General features: G+C 42.8%; 1 protein-coding gene across 1 annotated transcript in view; it reads right to left on the bottom strand.

Moving 5' to 3' along the window:
• LOC126878171 (kinetochore protein NDC80 homolog) overlaps positions 1 to 20,724 on the bottom strand; it is a 71,620-nt gene that overhangs the window by 31,130 nt on the left and 19,766 nt on the right. Inside the window, exon 2 of the mRNA XM_050640729.1 lies at positions 15,834 to 15,897. Coding sequence (XP_050496686.1) covers positions 15,834 to 15,897 — 64 coding nt within the window. The remainder of the gene's footprint in view (positions 1 to 15,833; positions 15,898 to 20,724) is intronic.

The raw sequence follows: 20,724 nt of genomic DNA on the forward strand, positions 1-20,724 counted from the left end.
AAGAATGATCGCGCGAGGAGCCACGTGTGTTCCATTGCTACAACCGCGCGTCACTTCTCAAGACTTTTGCTGCCACGTGTCGTGTTCGTGCACCCTGTCTAATAAACTTTTATCAATCGTTTCATCATTTCATTTATTACAATTCTTTCTATACGCTTTCTATACCCTATTTTGATTGAAGATGAAAAAATTCCATCCAGACAGACAGAACAGTTAAAAGCTAAATAAAAGCATTTAAGAATAGAAGAATTCCTCTACGAATGGCAACTCCAACGATCGGAAAGCAATTCGCAGGAACGAATTTTAGGAAAGTCGACGTAGACAAGATGACTGGAAGGAAGGTCAAAGAGCGATGCGGTGTGTTCAGAGTTGAAAAATCGTGCTGCAGGGGATGAGGGTGGGCGCGCGATTCCCGCAAATCCGAGAATAACGCACGGTAAATCCCGGCTTCAAACAAGCCGGTGTTTGCAGGTCGCCGAGCAGTCTGTGCCGGAGCTGCTTGAAAATGCTAGAAATGGGCCGTGTGTAAGGCAACGGTTGCGAGGCTCTATGAACCGCTCGGCAACATCAAATATGAAAGCTCGCAATTATATAAAGCTAAGGGCGGTCTCTATCCACACCGGAAATGCAAACCGCGTTTTACACGCCTCTGTATTCTGTGCTCTTCTCCTTCCCTCCCTCGTCCTTCCGGTTGCCTGCCGTTACTTCAAATCGATTTCCAAGCGCAAGCTTTCGTTTTCATTGCTAGGCGAAAGACTTCGAAACTTTTATAATAAGAAACGTACGCACAGGCTACTGCGTCTGATAAATTTTGACTCAATAAATAAATTAAATATCGATTACTTATGTCAAAACGGTAAGAAAAACGGTTTGAATTACCACTTTCTGCGCTGTTAAAATAAAAGAATACTAGGCGAGGTAAAACCCGCCAAGTCGAAGAGTGCGAGCTGGAGTCGGAACCAGGAACTGGATTAAGAAAGCCGAAGATCCACAACAACGGCTACGTTCTTCGTGGTCGTCGTTCGAGGGGAGAAAAGTAAACGCGAGCGTGTCGCCGCTGCGTTTCCAAGCAGCCAGCGTAGATATGTATCCGTGGTGGTTTATGCGCATGCCACGGTGTGTATGAGTGCGCGGCCGTTGTTATATTCAAATTTAGTCACTTGGCTAGTCGGTGATCGTGCGTCGGCGAATATTCCAATAACCCTGGCACCGGCTATATTGCAATTCTATTACCGCGGAATTTCACGACTGGCATAAGTAGCCGCTGCCCGAGAATCTCTTCTATTGGACCCTATTCCCCTTTCGCATGGACAAATTGTTTAGGATTATCGCGAGATGACTTTACGTTCTGCGAAAAGCTTTCGCTCTATCTGCTCTTGTATCTCCCGCTTTTCGCACCCTTTCTTGAATGCTGATCGTATTGCACGTGCAATCTTGTTTTCAAGTAGTAACAGTCGAGATTTGCGAGGACATTTGCGTTTTGTTGTAAGCTGTTGAACCTTCCGATGTACGCATATTGCCTTTCATCGCTTCCCTTTTATCCGTATTATCCAATACGGATAATATATTAAAATATCGTCCGTAAAATTATATCAAAATATCCTTCGGATAGAAACGAAATATCACTTGCCGGCTAGCAGGTTAATCTACGATCTGTCGTTTTGACAGTGATAGATTTTTCTATAAGAGAGTAGCATAAAGACGATCTTAGTCTTTTCTATCTGACTAGTTCTTTAATTACTACGTCGAACACCATCGATTCTCGTTTCATCCATACGAAGTATGTCTGATAAACATAAAGCTATATAGTATCGAGTCTCTGATCAATAGCATCTCTTCGTAACAGGCTGGAAAGAGAAGGGTGGGAAGCAAGAATAAAGACTCATCGGTCATCCGAAGAATCAGGTTCTCCTCGATAGCTTGTTATTCTTCGACGAAGAACAATGCAAATTGGCATAGTAATTCGGATCGGAGTTTGTTGGTCGCGCTTCATCGAGCCCATTATTAATACGGCCAATATTTACCGACCGGCTCGAAGGATCTTCGACGCCAGAGATGTTTCTCCTCGTCTTCTGTTTTTCCTAGATATAGCAGCGTCTTCTCTGTTTCGACGGAGGATTCCGTGGCCCGCGGGCGCAATATGACATTTAATTAAGAAACTTGGGCGAGCTCTCCGAGTGATATTTGAGGTAATTAAAAATGTATCCGTCGCGGTTCTTTGAGACAAGCCATTTTCATTGCTGCACAAAGGAGCCTCCCGGGGCTAATCTCTCCGATCCCCACCCTATCGTTTCTCTCTGTGCTCTTTTCTCGTCCACCCACACGCCATGCCGTTCGTTCGTTCGTTCGTGCCTCGCACGAAATTGCCCGGGAGGTGACCGACGATGGACCAGAGACAGAAACACGCTGGAACGAACCGACTGAGAGAGAAAGAGAGAGACAAATAACGTGAAAAAGAGGGAAAGTGATAGAGGAACGCGGAACGAGGAACCGAGCCAGAGGTTACGTTAGAGAAGGATCGTCAGAGATAGAGCGCGAGGTGCTGGTGCGAGTTAGAGGCGAATGGAGGATCGAGCCAGATCTATATAGGAGGCTAAAACGATGTAACGCCGAAGTGTTCGCTTAAATCCGTGAAAATAAACGGAAACATGTCACTTCTTAATTATTCCCACTATTTATATTTGAAGAACTACATCTTTTTTAAGTAATATCGAGTATTCAGTATCGTACAGATTAAAAGTTAAATGTATTCATGGCCGCGATTTCTAACCTGAAAGTCAACTTTCAACAGGACGCTGACGCGAATTTTCGAATGAAGTCGACTGGCACGCAGGTGTGTGCGAAAGCATTCAACAACCGCGGGATCGTTTAATTTTGCAGAAGCTGGAATCTGGCTGCTCACTGGCAAAGGGCGGCATCCCTTCGACCTCCGCTTCTCCTCTTTCTTTCGCAGACTGTTCATAATCCGTGCAAACAAAGCGCGCCGGTACAAAAGACAATACCAAAAAGCAGCACGAGAGACGACAGCTTTAAACGAGATTATTAAACGATCAACAGAGCTTCCGCTCCGCGTTTGTAACCCGTTTTCCCATTCTACCTTCGAAACTCCCTTTTCCAATTCTCTCGTTCCTTCATACAGGTTCTATATGTACATCGTCGTGTCTCTTCTCTCTCCTTCCTCTTTGTACAAATACGTAATTCAAGATACGAAACATTCGATAGTAGATATACATAGGTAAATGCAAATACGAACGTTGCAGGAGGAAAATATGGAAAGTACAATTACGCTCGTTGATCTTTTAATCTTTATACGCTTTAATGTGATTTATTATGTCTCTGCCTTCCGCTCTTCATATAGATATAAATGTAGATATAGAAACACAGTAGATACGAGCCGCTATGAATCAGACGGAACAGCACATAGCTGGTCATCCAACGAAGTAAAACCCAGACGAACTTGCAGCAAGAATCGCAGCCTCGACTCTCTCACCCATCAATCAGCGTTTCCTTCCAACCAACCCACCTCTCTCTTCATTCCTCCCTACAGATTTAATTAATCGCTTAATTATTCCCAGCACAGTAAATTATTCCGACGACGAGACACAGGACACGGGACCCAGACGCTGCATAATACACACATACGGTACACATAGATGCTATATAGGTACTCGACGGCGGGAAATATCCAGGGCAGGGACAGAGACGCGCGTGTCGCGACGCGACGGCCGATGGTAGATACGGGAAAGATGAGCGCGCCGCTTCCGTGGAACCGAGGACGGTCGTATTACGCGCGTTGCACACCGCCACGCCACCTCTCATCTGCATAACACCGGCGGACGCAGCCTCGACATGAATATTTACCGGTCATTTATAAGTGCTGCCACGCCGTTTATCGCGATTCGTCGCAATGTCCCCCTCCGATCGCGGACGAGGCGGACCGCGATCGTTTCATGGATCTCGCGCGTCCCAGACTGTGTACCGGAAGCGCAGTGCACCCCGCTAGAGAGCCGCTCGCGTAACTTACGAACGACGATCGCTGTTGTGCCCCGCCACAGTTTACGCTGCATGGAATCGTATTTTATTGCCGGCCGATTCGTTAACTTGGAATCGTCGCCTCTGCAGACGTTTGGGAACTTTGGTTTTGGTTCTTTTGCCTTTCTTCAGTTGCAACGTTTTATTGGTTTTAATTTAATCTCCGAGCTTCCTAGATCCCTCGGTTTTCGTAGATATGTTGCGATCTTTCGGAGGCTTTAAATTTTAAGATCTCGTGCAATTGGTCCCTCTTAGTGTTTCGGGTTATCCCCGTGCTTTTCGAGTCACTTAGTCTTTTGATTTTCTAGAAGTTTGTTCGATCTCCTGGATTTCTTAGATATTGTCAATATTCTAAGTTTCTTGGATAACTCGATTGTGGGCTCCTTTATGCACTGATTCATATATCGTCGTGGAAAATGTTTGAAAGTAGGGCAATTTTGTTACAGGTGAAGATAAATCGCTGAATAATAGAGAGGGAACAAATGACTCGTGCGTAATTAACGATGCATACGCGTGTTAATATAAACTCGATGAACCGCTAAATCGCGAATACCAGATTACGCGTTTATTAATTATTGACTTAACAAGCGCTTTTCCCTTCTGTTAAATGTTACGTCGAGGTGTTGACTCGCTGATAATCGAAACTTGAACGTATCGCATAACGGCGAATAAAAATGCTCGCGTCGATGTTGAAGAAATAAATAATTATGTCCAACAAAATTAATTTAACAATTTACTTGAACGAACAATGTCCTCTTAAAAAAAAAGCCATGAAACATAATTTGCCAGACTCAATCAACTATACAACATAAATATTACAAAACCATCCCAACAACAAAAAAAAAAAAAAAAAAAGAAAAGGAAAGGGAAAAATAAAAGAACGATTAGAAAATCCAAAATCCCAAACCAATTGCATTCTCACCTTTCTCCATCGAATAACCGAAAAACCCGACATTCCCTGGAAACATAACCTGAACGCGATGCACGAAGTTCGACGTATCGGCATAAATGGCATCGATAGAAAAAAAGGTCTCGCGCGGCACCAACAACCGCAGGAGTTTTCATCCGGCTGGCGGTGGCTAATTTAATAAAACCGTGGACCCGCCTGCGAGGACCTGTGGAAAGAGAAGGAGAGCCGAACGAGGATGGAACATAGAAGGAGAAATCAAAAGAGGCGGAGAATCCGGGTAACCAGGGGTGGCAACACGGGGGAGAGAGAATTTTTCATATGCTTACTTGCACAGAAATAATGAGCTTGTCCATAAATAAAGAATAGAAGCCGCCTCGCGGCGAATGGGTAATGAAGTCTCTCGTGGATAATTGTTATCGTTGGAAAAGCGTTGCCAGCGTTGCGTTTTCCGCGATGAGGCCAAACGAAACAACTCTCTCCCTTCTTCTCCCCTCTCTTCTCGTCGTCTCTTTGCTTCGCCAAGCTTTCGTAGCGTGTTCGCGTTTCCGAGCGACTGGTATGTAACGAGGGAACTAACCAACACGTTGCCACGAGGCCGCTTTAAACGCGATCGACGATCGATATTCGCGAAAGAATTCTGCGAGTGCAGACCGATTCACGGCCCTCGTTGCGTAACTATTTTCATTTATCGCTAGATAGGGCTCGATTGGATAGTTCGATGATCTCGAATTCCGTTATAGGAATTTCTACCGATACGCTTGATTATAGAACCAGATTTTGGAATAAGAATTTTTCGCCGTAGGATGTAAACCCACTTCATATACGACACGATATATATCGCGCGTCTATGCGAAGCTGGCTGGACGAAGGACTGCGAGTTTGATTGGTTATTTTTGGTCGACTCGATAGAATCGTGATAATCACGCGTATTGGAAAGTCTCATATCTGCCTACGAATAAGATTCTGTAGCAACGCGTAACGAACCTGGTGAACTATAGAGGAGACTTTTGCCCTCGCGTCGTTCTGCTAGCCATCTCGTTATCTCTGCACAATACATTGAAAATAAATTCATATATTTTGTCCGGCTTAAACGTATATCGCGTGGATCGCCATCGAAAGCTTTAATCTTCGCTGCGTGCTATATCGATGTCGGTCCGGTCTCTCGAGGAGGACGAGTTGAGCGTGCAAAGGGTGAAAAGAGTGCCGCCGCTGATCCACGCAGAGAACCAGATCGTATCGGGCTAGCTGTCTCTGCTCGGTGTGCTTACTCTGCGCTTACCACTCCGTCTAGCTCCGAGGTATTTGATATTGACTTGCTCGAGCCTCGACTCTGAACTCCCGGGCCGTTGTAGGGAGGAAGAGGAGGAGGAGGTGGAGGAGAGAGAGGATGGAAGTCACCCCCTCCAGCCTTGGAGCGTTTAATTAAAAAGCTCTCTCTCTCTGTGGAGAAGGCTGGTTCCGTAGACTTGTAGCCGCGATATGTGCGGCCGATAGTCGACATCACACATGGGTGATACCGGAAGCTCCGCTACCGAGCTAAGTACACACTGGCCAGCCCTCACAAAGGAAATGGAATCCTTCGCTTTCCGGATGAAATTAACTCGAAACTTTCGACCAACCAACCGGTCCGCTCTGATTATTTTAACCTGGTTCACGGGAATTCAAGGATCACTATGTATACGTATATTGGTATATGTATCGAAATGAAGAAACTATAAAGGTAGGTACAAGGATCTGTGTGATCGCAGATGGTGAAATTTTCCTTGGTAAAAGGTTAGACCAACCGTGGTTTTATATAGAGCGTTTGAGTCGGTACATCGGATTAATCACCAATATCATCTGCCATCTAGCCGAGTGCAAACTATTGATGTAATTAACGAAAAATCCAATCTCAATAATACAGTAATTTTGAAATAAAGGATTTATAGTTGAAAGCGTCGAACAAAAGCTTAACTAAGTCTTAGCGAACGTTTACCACAGGATTCTTAATGTGGTCGGCTATCTGCGTACGCTTCTTTTCCTGATCGGATTTAATTGCCAATCGACGCACCACGATTAACAGGAATAACGGCATCGCGGAAATTGCTCCTTCTACCCGTGTATGTCGCGTGCAATCGAGGATGAGAACCTGTGAGAGCCAGCGTGTCTCCTGATAATCGTGATTCACGTACACACTCACCAACTATGCGAGCGTAATGTCGCCTCGGTTGCACGCGAATCTCACCTTAACGATTTCCCCGCGGAAAATCATTTCACCACGCGTGAAGAAATGCCGTCTCGGAACCTGCTGCCAGTTTCCAATCATGCTTGGCGAACGCGCGGATTTAATTCATTTTGTTATCCCTGCATCACACTTACACGCTCTAACTATTTGGAACTGTAACATATATTGGAACGTGTAGATTTCAGCGTCCGATAGCTCGATCAAACGTTTATCGCGTTTGCCGATACGAAAATATTAAAAAGAAATCCGTAATGTTTCGTAGTCAACGAGAGAAAAAAAAAACGAAAATATTAAGATATGTATAATTTTGTGTGCTAGACTAGATTAGGCGTGTAGTAGTGACGTTTCGTAGTCAACGAGAAAAAAAAAACGAAAATATTGAGATATGTATAATTTTGTGTGCTAGACTAGATTAGGCGCGTAGTAGTGACGTTTCGTAGTCAACGAGAAAGAAAAACGAAAATATTGAGATATGTATAATTTTGTGTGCTAGACTAGATTAGGCGTGTAGTAGTGACGTTTCGTAGTCAACGAGAAAGAAAAAACGAAAATATTGAGATATGCATAATTTTGTGTGCTAGACTAGATTAGGTGCGTAGTAGTGACGTTTCGTAGTCAATAAGAAAGAAAAAACGAAAATATTGAGATATGTATAATTTTGTGTGCTAGACTAGATTAGGCGCGTAGTAGTGACACACGTACGTGAATATGAGTGTGTGGAAGCATGCGTGTGCGCGGTGTCTCGAAAAACGGATGAATGTAACTGTTTCGTTGGTAGTGTGGCATGGAAGATGGAGAGACAAAGAGAGTGGTGAGACGCGTGCAAATGTGTATCGACGGAGATCCTGGGAATCGTTTATTAAATAAATCTAAAACTATTTTAATATGAATTCTAAGTGTATGCTTAGTGTTCCTTTACTTTTATTTCGGCGATTAAGCTCCACCATTCTCAATAGAAAAAGAGGCGAATGTCTTGCTTAAACGTGGAAATGGCGAAGAATTTCTGAGATCATTAAAATTTAGGACATGTAAATTTGTGAGGTAAGGAGGGAAGAAAATCGTGGATGGCGTCGCGTGCACAGTCGCGTTAACCCGCGTCTCTTAGCGTGTTCGTGAAGCTAAATGATACACGATGGCGAAACGACGCGAAACAACGCGAGGCTTTCCATCTGTTTCGCCTGTTCCCGCGGCGTACGCGCTCTCCGCCGAGAGAGTACGACGAACCTGGTGTAACTGATGAAATTTAGGAATGAATTATTCATTTAATCGCTCCACGGACAATTTACCTCGCGAACGCTCGCGTCCGCCGTCCGGGCGAGAATCGGTTTGAGAAACGCGGCGAGTTTCTTCGTTCAACCGTCGTGAAACTGTGCCCCCGACGAGTTTTTCCTTTTTATCGTCGCTTCGTATCTCGGTTTTGGCAATTTGAATATTGACGTATTTAGATTTAATTATACTTAGGTTATATTGTATCCGAAATTTGGAAGAATTTTATTCGCTTCTAATGAATTGCTAATGAATAACAAATTGAATATATTTGTATAATTTTCTGTATTAGAATCAGTGTTTTAAAATTAAAATTCTTAGGGTAAAAACGAGGGAATTGTTGCTCCTGACAAATTGCTTATTCTTGCTCGTATGTATGTTATACTTCCGTATCGCGATGAATGTAAGGAATGTGGTAATTCTTTCTGCGTTCTTTCCTGCAAGATTTACCAGGAACAAATTTTGTTACGCAATCGTAAAATCTTAACTGCGTAACTGTATGTTAAACCTTGTATATTTAGATAGCCGATAAAGACATTACATCAATAAAAATTATAATTTCCTCGACTCTCAGCTTTTCCATCTGATTAATTAATCTTTCAGGAGCTATTTGTGCATCTAGTCTTCTATTAAATTATACAAGCAATTGTATTCTTTAAATTACCAAGAATTTGTTCAAGAAGCGTACGTCAAATACCCGGGGCAATTAAGTTCGCAGAAGTAAATGATACGGTGTAATGATTCGACTGAAATCACGTTTCAATTATCTCTGATTAGAGAAACCGGCGTAAATCTACGTAGGACGCGGAAGAAAGAAGAGAAAGAAAAAAAGAACACGTGCGGGCACGTGTACGCAACGCGTGCATGTGCAACGAGGATCGCAGACGACCAGAACGGCCGGGTCACGCGATGGGAGAAACGTTTTTTCCGTAAATGGGAACCAGACCGACGTGTTACTGCCACTCTAAGGCTCCTGTTCTAATCAGACCGTGGTTTTATTGCAACTTTGCAGAGTATTTCGAACTTCACGAGCCGTTTGCGCCGTGATGCTAAGGTAAACTTTGGAAAAACACTGTTGTAACTCGTTTCTCTTGCGAATTTGTGACGGATCCGCGGTCGTGATCCTCCTTTAATTACTAATTGCACGTATCACGGCATCGTGGTTATGTAGCGGCTTTGAAAAATCACATGGTCATCTATCGCGTGGCAATGTAGCTCCTGAAGTAACCAGGTGTCTCATAGAATTTGATTCGATGAGTAAACTGAGCGATATTGTACGGTGGAAGCAGCATATAGGATATTTTTGATTTTTTTCCACAAATTGTGAAAGTACAATCTAGAAAGAAAAGTCATTGCTCTTTTCTTAAGAGAATCGGTTGTCGATAGCAACATCCAACGGAGACTCGTTGTACATCCGGAATCGGGGGCCACATCTCTGGGAAACGGAAATCCGAGACCAAGAGAGGAGGCAGGCAAGAAAATAAATCGCAATGATCTCCGTACCGTGGCGGCCTCTATGCTTGTAATTGGCTCCGTGAGAGAGCGCGTCCGCGGCGATGATTGTCGCCAACCCGTCGATATACATCGCATGAAAGACACGGATGAGCACGCGCGCAAACTGCACTCGCTGCTACTAAAAGGACCCCAAGCGAGAAACAGAGAGGGCAGGTTTGAAAACGTGCGCCGGTCGAGGCGAAGATATCGCTGACAAGCGACCACCGGGAACCCTCGCGTGCAACTACGTTTCTTCCTCTCTTGATTCTGCTTCTGCACCCTTGCTACGCTCGGTTTCCATCTTCAAAAGGACCATCGAGAACCGATACCTTCTTCTTCTTTCCCGGTACACGCGCTCTTTGGCACGAATCCAAGTCGTCACCGCTAATTTGGTGCCGATACGGACACTCCATGCCTTCTTAGTTCAGGATTCGTGGAAACGTGGCGTAACGACATAAAGTTCTTGTTACTGTCGTTGATTTTCTCATCGATTACAAATCGAGCAATTACTCTTTCGAATAAATCGAAGCATCGACCAGGCCATCGATAAACGAATATTAATCGAATCGTACTTCTCAACGTTCTAATTTGAGGCTTGACAAGTGCTCCAAATAAAATCTAACTTCGTCGAAGTTCAGATCGCATTTTCGAACAAGCCTGTCTCTTGCGACACGTCTCACTCGCTTTCCCTTTTACCGCAGGTCTCGCGAAAATCTCACGAGGAAAGCCGACAGGGGAAGAGGAAAAAGGTAACGCAGCGAGTTGCACGTGCGAGTAAGAGCACCGTGAACACGGTGAAATTTCAATCGAGGCGAGCGGTTACACGGCTACGGGACGGCATGAGACACCTTTTTTCACCTCGTCAGCATCGGTGCCATGTACGTAGCGGATGTCGGCGTCGACTTGGGCCAGCGGTACGGGCTGCGGTGTCGCCAAGACGCATTGCGCGTCGCGCTATCGGCAAAAAGGCCGGCTTTCCAATTGAATTTATTCGCCTAACGAGTGTAGATTCCGTCGCGCCGACTATGGCCGGGACAAATGGCGCGCATCGAGCCGCGCCGCGACGTGTAGCCGGAACCAGAGAATTCCGTTACGGAGTGGAAAGCCTAGGGAATTGCCAGTGACAACGTTACGAGCTGAGCAGGATCGAAAGGACTGAGGAGACCGATTCAATTTGCGTTCGTTCCTGTTCAACTGGAATTGGACATCGGTCGCATCTGATTCCCCCTGGTCTGCGCTTGTGTTCATTGGGCTTTGGCATTGCCAGGCTCTGTGCTCTCGCGATTTCAGAACGATCGAACAATCGCCTTAAATTTATTCTTCCTTTCCGTATCGCCAGATATTTTTCGCAAACCTTTGGCAATTTACATCTGCATAGTACTTTTTCCTCGGATCGAATCGTGTCATCGCGATTTAATACTTTGACTGTCACGTTGGTCACATATTTCTTCTGTGACGCCACGGTGATCATTGATGACCGGAGCGCTTGAACTTCTTACAATTGTGAAAATTGTATGAAAATTGACAGTTAGGGCATTTTCAATATAACCGATAAATAGAATATACTTTGAGATAAAAAGTGCCCCATTGAACGATTAAACATTTTTATTAGAACATCAATAAAAAAAGAAAAATGAGAACAAATCTTGCATCTAACGGTGCACTGTGTTTGCATCCATATCTTTGAGGGGTAATCTACGCATATTATTATAAACACAGCTTAGAAAATAATCGTAAATGCTGCTTTATAATCATATACAGGGTGGTTGGTAACTGGTGGTACAAGCGAAAAGGGGGTGATTGTACGCGAAAAAAGAAGTCGAAAATATAGAATAAAAATTTTTTAAATTTTTCCATCGAGACAACGATCTATAGTGAGATCCGTTATAACGAGACGCGATAAAGTGCACGCGTACCGAGCCAAAATTCAAAGTCGATTTTCTCGAAAACAAAGCCTCGAACGAAAAATTTTTATTCTATATTTTCGACTTCTTTTTACGCGTAGAATCGCCCCCTTTTTATTATAATAATTATTATAATATTATTATAAACACACCTTAGAAAATAATCGTAAATGCTGCTTTATAATCATATAACTAAAGTTAGAATGAGCAAATACTGTTTACTAATATCTTCTACAAGTTTCACTAATATATTCTGGACGTTTTGCATACGACAAAATTACGAACGCGAATGGTTCGTTGAAATAAACGAAGCCTTGTTATAATATGTCGCTATCGGCTGTTACCAAGACGCCAATAAGAAAAACGGTCCACTGGGGAAGAATGTTGTCTTACATGATCAATTTATTATTACTTTGCCATTATATATTTTGAATAATAAAAATACTCCCGTGGCGAAACATGTGATTTCAGCGTGGCAGTCAAAGTGTCATCATATAACACTCATAGATTATATCGTCAGAATTACACATTTGACTCTGTGCCAGTAAATGTCCCAGTATCTTCGTAACCCAGAGAGGACGTGGTCAAAAGTTTAGAAGAATCGGATCGAAAAACAGAGAAGAAGCGAGACCACGCTTGTCCGGCTGCGCGATCCCGCGATTCACCGTATTCATTGCATCGTTTGCCCAGTCGCAGAGAAAGAGCTGCATTACGTATGGCGATTGCGTCAGGGTGATATCGTCATCGGACAGGGCGAACACGACTTTAGCCTTCTCGGCCGGGGACACAAGCGAGGAGAGCAGAGGTGCGTGTCCCGACACGGCTTGCCCATTAGGTGGACCCGCCGCGCCATCAGATTAGATTCCGTTTCGTTCGCCGTTCGTCCGCAACAATGCCGGTGAACCGCGATGCATCGCCGGAACGGCGACGTTCCGGCTAACACGCTTCCTGGATTCGTGAATCCACGACGTAACTGGCCCGGTTGGGACACGCATCTTCTTGCTCAGGACTCTCAGCTTCCTTTTTCCAGCGTTTTCGTACTAGAAAATATGTTCGTCCTTTCTCGTTTTATTGCTGGATGTTGGATGATGGAACGTAGAGGCAATTGGTATCGGTATTTTTACGATCTGGATCACGTTCGTTTTTCCTTCTCTTCGATCTTTGACTGATGGAAAATCTCGTCGACATCAAGTCGACAGAATTGTTATAATCGTAATACGTAATTGTAAATTGGCGTCGAATTCTTTCAAATGGAAACCATCTATGGGCAAAGCGCAACATTTTCCCTTTCTATTTCTTTCTGAGCTCCAGACGTTTCCTCGTTTCCCGCCATAAATATTGATTACGAGTTGTTACCACAAGGATTGCGATTCCAAGCTTGCATTTCTGGCTGATATAGACATTAAGGAAACTTGTTTCCAGCGATGTGTTACTGGTCTTCACCAAGTTTGTTTTAATCGGCCAAATACGCTAAACATCCGTATTAATGATATAATGAACGCAAATAAGGAAGTTGACTAATTAAGTATAATGGGGATTTAGCTTCCAGCGACCTTGGATAGCCAACTTATTTCGGACAAAAATATAAACTTCCATTTTGATTAGTTGCTATTGGCATAACGACAAAAACAACGATAAAACATCGTGACCAATGTAAAATAATTCAGCTTGTAAAACTCGATGTACTTCAAATCGTATCATCTTCGATTGCGATCTATAGTTTGAGCTATTATTTCCACTACTCAAATTAAAAAATCACTCCTTTACGGCAATTTTTCCTTACCGTAAACTGATAAACACAGATCAGTTCCCACCATAATTACTTCCCCTAACACTTTTGCTATTCACCACTGCACCTAACACGTACCGCGTAACCGGCAAAGTATCACGAAGCATAAAGCACATCGAATCGCGTCGCTAATAGAGTGCACTGATAAACGACACGAATATCGTTGCGGATATCGCGTGTATCGTCGGTGTTAAAAGCTGTGATGCGGCGCTGTTTTCTACCAGTGGGTCGGGCTACGAGCTACGACAAAAGTGGAAACGAGCCGATACGAGACGAAGCCAGCGAAGCGGAAGCGAGGCGAGAATCGTGCGCTTCTCGTGGCTCGTGGCTCGATAAGAAAGCTTGGAGAAAGCATCAACTGGCCGACAAAAGCCTAGCCGGCGATAAGATTAAGCGCGCTCCGGGGCAAAAGAGCATCTTTTAGCCGAGCAACTTTGCGGCCCGACCTCGAAAGCCCGATTACGTAATCGGGAACGATCGATCGCGCCGGGGACCGTTTCTCCTTTCGTCCAACCGCCTTCCAACACGAGTAACAGGACCATGATTTTCCATTTCGAGATATCGACGGTATAATTTCGGAGATGGTTTTTTTACAATATAAATTACTTACATGTCGGCATGTTGAGAAAATTGTGAAAGCGATAGAATCGAACGCGGTCATTGACGCGTGAAATAATAAAAATTCTACGAGTTTCGAAGCTTCTGTCATCGTTTGATATCTTCGCTTGAATTATTATCGTAGATTACGTAACGTGGAAGTAACGAGTCGTCAGAGTAGTTTCCATTTCAACAATAATATACACAAGCTTAGTCACATAAATAACGAAATAAGGAAATAACGAACAGAAGAACAAATTTTCCAGTGTCAAAGAACGAGGCACGGTCTCCTTAAATAACCAACAGCAATCTCTGTGCCATTCATGTGGTTGCTTAAAACGAATTCTACGAAATGGTAGTAATAATTCCTACGAAATTAACCAATCCATCTTGGCCTGTATAATTAACGTCCTTTCTATACTTGTCCTTTGCCATTAACCAACGTAAATCGTGCAAGAACATCGCAAACGTAATCGTGTAATAGGAAGGTATCGCGCAGGCGAACGATTTTCCCGTGATTCTCGTCCTCTCCGTTAGTTAGAAAGTCCAGTGAATTATCGAGCATCCAGAGGCGTGTCCCGATGGAAATTTATTCGACGGCTTCTAACGTGCACAGGACTGCGGCTCCGGCATTAATGTATCTGCCGTGAAATCGGTGTCCTCGGAATCGCGCGACACGCACTCCATGTTGTTGCGACTTTTTTTCGATTCGGCATACCGGTTAGCGGACACGAGATGCGGTTTCTCGCGGGCTATCGGCATCGGTCGGCGCTGATCTTTGACGGTGCGACCGGACGCGATCACGCGCGCGTCTTCTCCGAGAAAAACTCTAATTACGAGGCTCTTGCTCGGTCCGCTGGCAAATGTCGCGGATACCTGAGAAGGCAGAGTAATACCTGTCTGTCGCGAAATCGAATGTCACTCGATTCCTGAGGAGATTTCGAGAGGGAGATTGGTAGACTCGTTGAGATTCGTGTGAGCAGAAGAAAGAAAATGGAAAATTTTCGGACTAGAAACTAGTATACGGTACGTAAGTAATATTATATAATTTGTTTCGAATTCTTTTGAAAAATGGAAAGATTGTTAGATCTGTAATATCTTATACTTTGGACAATGTGTACTAAGCGATGCATCGAGTAATTTAAATATCTCTGAATTTTAGATTTCGCACAAGAAATACTCGAGAATTCTCGGAAAGCCATAAACGAATCGTAATCGCTGGAAGTTGGATAGAAGTTTCTCTCGCAAGTTTCTCGAACGCGACATTCAAGTTCCCTTCGCTTGTACACACGTTAAACGCACGGAACGTCTCGATAAAGATCTCGCGCAGCGTCCAAGCGAAAGGGTACGGTCATTAAAAAAATCTAATTAGCATCGCGACTCGACGACACTCGTATTACATTATTGCGGACAACACTGCCATGTTATCAAAGCGTTTAAACCCAACAAGCACCTTGAGAACAGCGACAACGAGCAAGCAAACTTCCGAGGAAAAAATAAAAGAGTGAGAAGCACGTCAAGCATATGATCAGACGCGTATAATCACACGAGATTCCGTAAAAAGGAAAAGTCAAGTTCCACGATTATCGATAAAATCGATCAAGACTAGCCACTTACCTTGCCACCGTCCACCATCTCGCCCTCTCCCTGTCGCCGATTCGTCGAGCCTCTTTCGATCGTCCTGAAACATAGTAAACGCGTAAACAGACTATTCTCCCTCGTTACCACTTCGTTGTAACATCGAACGATTCGCAGCCGAATACGTTTTATGATTAACTCGATTTTTCAGAATTTTTCCATTTCGCTCTAACTTTCAATTTTTAGTATAACTAATAGTAAACTGTGCAATAATAAACAATATGAATTTTAATCAATAACATCTGCGATCGCGTTAATTTGTCCACTATCCGATCTATAGGGTGGGTCAGCCTGACTTTTGGACGGCACGCACGGTTTTCCTTGTGTCTCGTGCTCCTTTTCTGTCGTCTGAGACGTCGTTCACGAAGAAGAACGGACGACGTTGTTTCTTTTTTCCACGTCATCCAAGGTGGATGAAGGCGGACGCAGAGGAACTCGGTAATAAAGTCGCGTCTCGTTACGCGATGATACGGCTAGCTGACGGGCAGGGCGCCGTGCAATTACCAAGTTGCATAATTGCGCGCCATGGCAACAGAGTGAAAAAGTATATCAGCCCGTGCCCGGTTCCCCGTAATATTACTTTATTAGCGAAATGGGATAATGCCACGGTGTGTGACAAATTGGGAGCAACGCACGCTCGCGCACCAGGCGACGGCCGGAAAAGCGATGAATATTCATGCAGACAGTTGAGAGGAGAGAGGAGTTGGTACGATGGGACCGCTAGAAGCGCGAGCAACGTCGACCAACCGGCACCCTACGTTCGCGCGTCTTTTCCAACGTCGATGATGGCGACTATACATCGCGATTCTTTCGTCGATATGTAGCTCCGAGGGAATTGTGATTGTGATTATCATCTGATTGTAAATAGCAGTGGCAGCAGCTTCATATCAATGTTTCTTTACTGGAGTTAGTTATTTTAGTTATATTTAAGGGAAAAGGAAGAGAGAGAGAGAGAGAGAGAAGGGAAGATAGATGTAGCATGAAATAATGACGTTGATTAATAACGTGGCAACCAGATGACATAATACGCGTTAAAGATCGCAAGGTAGATCGATGTATATACTAAGTATATTTATTATCATTTTTCACTCGTTAAAGGCACTTGAGACATACAAAACTTTCATTTCTAGTTGGTTCTATGATGGCGTTGCATATGTTTCTTTCGTTATAATTGATAATTGATATTTTCGTGTACCGTTTCTTCGTGTAAAGTGACACTAAGAATTATTAGATTGTTACATATCGATGTCACTGACGTTCAGTGCTAAAAAAAAAAAAAAAACAACGTGTAAATGTAAACTCTCATAAACTGAATCTGGAAGAGAAGTATGTTTGATATCAAGTGCAATTATGTTGTTCTTCTTGGATGAAACTTTATCGATAAAAAAGGTAGCACTTGTCGAGGTACAGATGATGAATGGGTGTATGTTTGCCAGTAGTATGCCTGGTTTTTACTTAATGCAATTACATAGAATGAGTTCACATAACGAGGATGTTCAACGTACGTGTACCTTTCATCGTCGATGGAATTTTATAGAAAAAGAAGAAACTTCGCACTTGTAAAGAGTTATAAATAACCGTGCATATGCTCGCCAGTAATTAGTTAAACAGAATAAATGTGCGCACGAGGAATTTTTAACGTGCACGCCGTTCAGAAAACCAGATGCAATTCCTGTGAGATGTATAATTATCAATGGTACTTTATTTTTATTACACTCTTAGTATGTTTCATGGTATATAAAGCCCTGCATTTGCATTAGAAGTTCGCAATATAATAATAATAATTGATAGCTAATAAATTTTACTGCTATCCAATTATGTTCGTTATTATTTCTACCATAATTGAAGCAAATTAAAATATGCTAGTTTAATAAAATACGCTCTGTCAACGCAATTTTTCATTCCTATTTTCACCATAATTTGCATAAATAGTAACGTCTTAACAAAATCAACATTTTCCAATAATAGGTGTAGCTACGTTATACAAAGTATTTGCACATACTCGTACTTACCAATCAGGCGTTTTCTATCAGGTTCTATACATTTCATTTCCATAACATTACATTTTTCTAGTTATACGAAGGTACTATTAACCGTAAATGATACGACATTTAATATAACCGAACCTATTTAACTAGTATGTAAATGCTGTAACAAATACAGTCATTACAAGTATTTATGTAAGTACACAAATATCGAGTCGTGTCGAGGTAACCGTGAGTCCAAGGAGGACCATAAAGAAAGAGTGTACCGTTCTTTTCGCGGTCACAGCACGCCGGTAACAAAAGACGCGTAAAACGACGCGGCCCAGAGATCACGTGGATGCCATGCCGTGGGCCAATTTATTAACGTTAATAATAAAGCTGATTAAAGCTTTTTATTCCACGCTTGTCACGCGTCTCGTTCCTTCCCCTTCCCTCACGATCGTTGCAACGTTCTTAATTAAAGTAATAAGCTAGGTCAAAGAATTTACCGTGAATCATTACACGCGGTGCACTATGATTACACGTCCCCTCCCCGACTCCTGTGGACGTCGTTATAATCGCGTGAAAAAAAGTATATCTTCAATGTCTTGCTTCGGTAATTATTTATTACAGGTCGCTATTCGCAAATCCTCGTGAGCATACACGTGCAGTCCTCTGCTAGTTATTTTCGTCGTTCACCATGAAAACTCGCGTATCGAAGAGGATGAATATACAGAGGAAATGTTAATTCTGTGGTTATCGCGCGATCTGTACTAATAATGCGAACATTCGACGCGAACATAAAATTGGCTTGTTGTTGTCGAAGATCAGGTATTAGGGAAATTGGAGATCTTTCAAGCCTTATTATATTGCAACGCATAGATACGCTAATAATTTAATAAGTTCAGAAGTGTGGAATTATTTGACGTAGAAGTAGATAAAATTTGTCTCTTCAAGGTGGTCTTCCACTTACAATTTTATCATTTGAAATTCACGTTTCACGAACGAAGAAACGAAGGGACAAATTCGATCGTTGGATGTATTGGATTGGCAAGTATGTGATCGAGGATTTTGTCATTAAGATTGGCGATCTTCAACGATAGTAAATGGTAAGTTAGGTGGCAATGACAAATCCGCAGTCACTTAGTTGCCAACCCAATATATCGAAACATGATGGCACGTCCGGTAATTGATCCTGAAGCGAGGATCTGTGCACGCGTCATAGCCCGCGAATACAATTGAGCAATTATTTAACACTTAATTATTCGACTGGCTGTTAATTTCATAGGTTACGAGACGCATCGAGAAATCTTGTCTTGCGTTTCTTTCGTTGCTCGCGATGAACGTACACGGCATCTAAACGAAACCACGGTTTCCTCGTTAGTTCCAGCGGGAAATTTGAATGCATCCTCTGTTATTAGTTATTAACAAAGAAAATCCAGCTGTTTGAATCGCATGAAGTGACAGAACTCGCTTAATGCAGATTGAACGAAATGTGTTGAGGGGCTTTTTGCATGGCTGCCTTTGAAAATAGGCAATGTTTATTCACTTGCAATGGAATAGCGTATCTTTTATGGTTGGATAATAGTTGTGTAGATAAGCGTGCGCGCGTAATTAATATGTTGCGTAAGAATTCAATGCTATTAATAGAAGTGGTATTAATATAATAATAGGTTATTAGAGCGCGCGTCGACCTATAGCACAGACTGAATTAATATAATCGATCTTTTCGAACGCAGAGCCTATTGGATATGTAGGTCTGTAGGTAAATACACAGGTGGTGAGTGGATTTTCTACTCGAATAATAGGTCAATTCATTATTTTTCTTACGAGCCGTTTTTCCATAAGGGTCAATTACACATATATTTGTTGAGAATTGTGGATCTTAATTGCCGAAATAAAAGTAAAGGAACACTAAGGTCACGCTTAGAATTCATATTAAAATAGTTTTAGATTTATTTAATAAACGATTTTCAGGATATGTATCTTCCATATCACGCTGCCAACGGAACAGTTACATTCACTTGTTTTTCGAGGCGCCGCTCACACACATACTTCCACACACGCATATTCACATACGTGTGTCACTACTACGCGGCCAATCCAATCTAGCACACAAAATTATACATATCTCAATAATATCATTATGACGTCTCATCGAAAATTATGCGATTTTCGTTTGAGATATAGCGTGATAATTAATTTAAGATTAATTCATGCACAGGATATTTTATACACGGCGTGATGCGCGGCTGTAGCCAGTTCAGTTTACCTTAAACGTTCAAACTAATTCACCGCCGGCTCATAGTATATTACAACATTACTTTGTACCGTAATACAAGTCGATGTTGCCCGATTAACATCCCAGATTACACAGGCAATGCTCCTTACGCCAATGAGCATATACTTAGGCGGTGAGAAACGATCGAGCCTGGAGAAGATAACGGCGACAACATTCGCGACCATACTACGGTACCGATAGTCCACTGCTTTGTCCCTTTGCACCGTACCAACCAATATTCGCCGATTTTGATATTTATATTCTATCTAAAAACCCCGAAAGAAATACGTATCTCATTTGATCATCGAATTAGTTTGCTATTAACTTTTCTATTCGAAAGGTACGAGACGTATGCTTGGAATTTTCTTTCGTGGCCAGAAAAGCAGACTCGGTGATAGACGTTGCAATGGATGAAAAAAAAAAAAGAAATATTTTTCAGACTTTAATGACTTAATAATTCCTACTAATATTACCGTTATTACAAAGTTTCTCTGTCTCTGTAAAGAAACAACGTTTTTTATAATTTCCACTTGTCGCCATAAATACACATATCTGTCCTCTCCGCTTCTAACCGAAGATTCCGCTAGAAAGATTATATGCGCGCGTGCAAGCTGTCGCCCAGGTT

This window comes from Bombus huntii, chromosome 2 (assembly GCF_024542735.1).
Source record: "Bombus huntii isolate Logan2020A chromosome 2, iyBomHunt1.1, whole genome shotgun sequence".
In the NCBI taxonomy this organism is placed as follows: Eukaryota; Metazoa; Arthropoda; class Insecta; order Hymenoptera; family Apidae; genus Bombus; species Bombus huntii.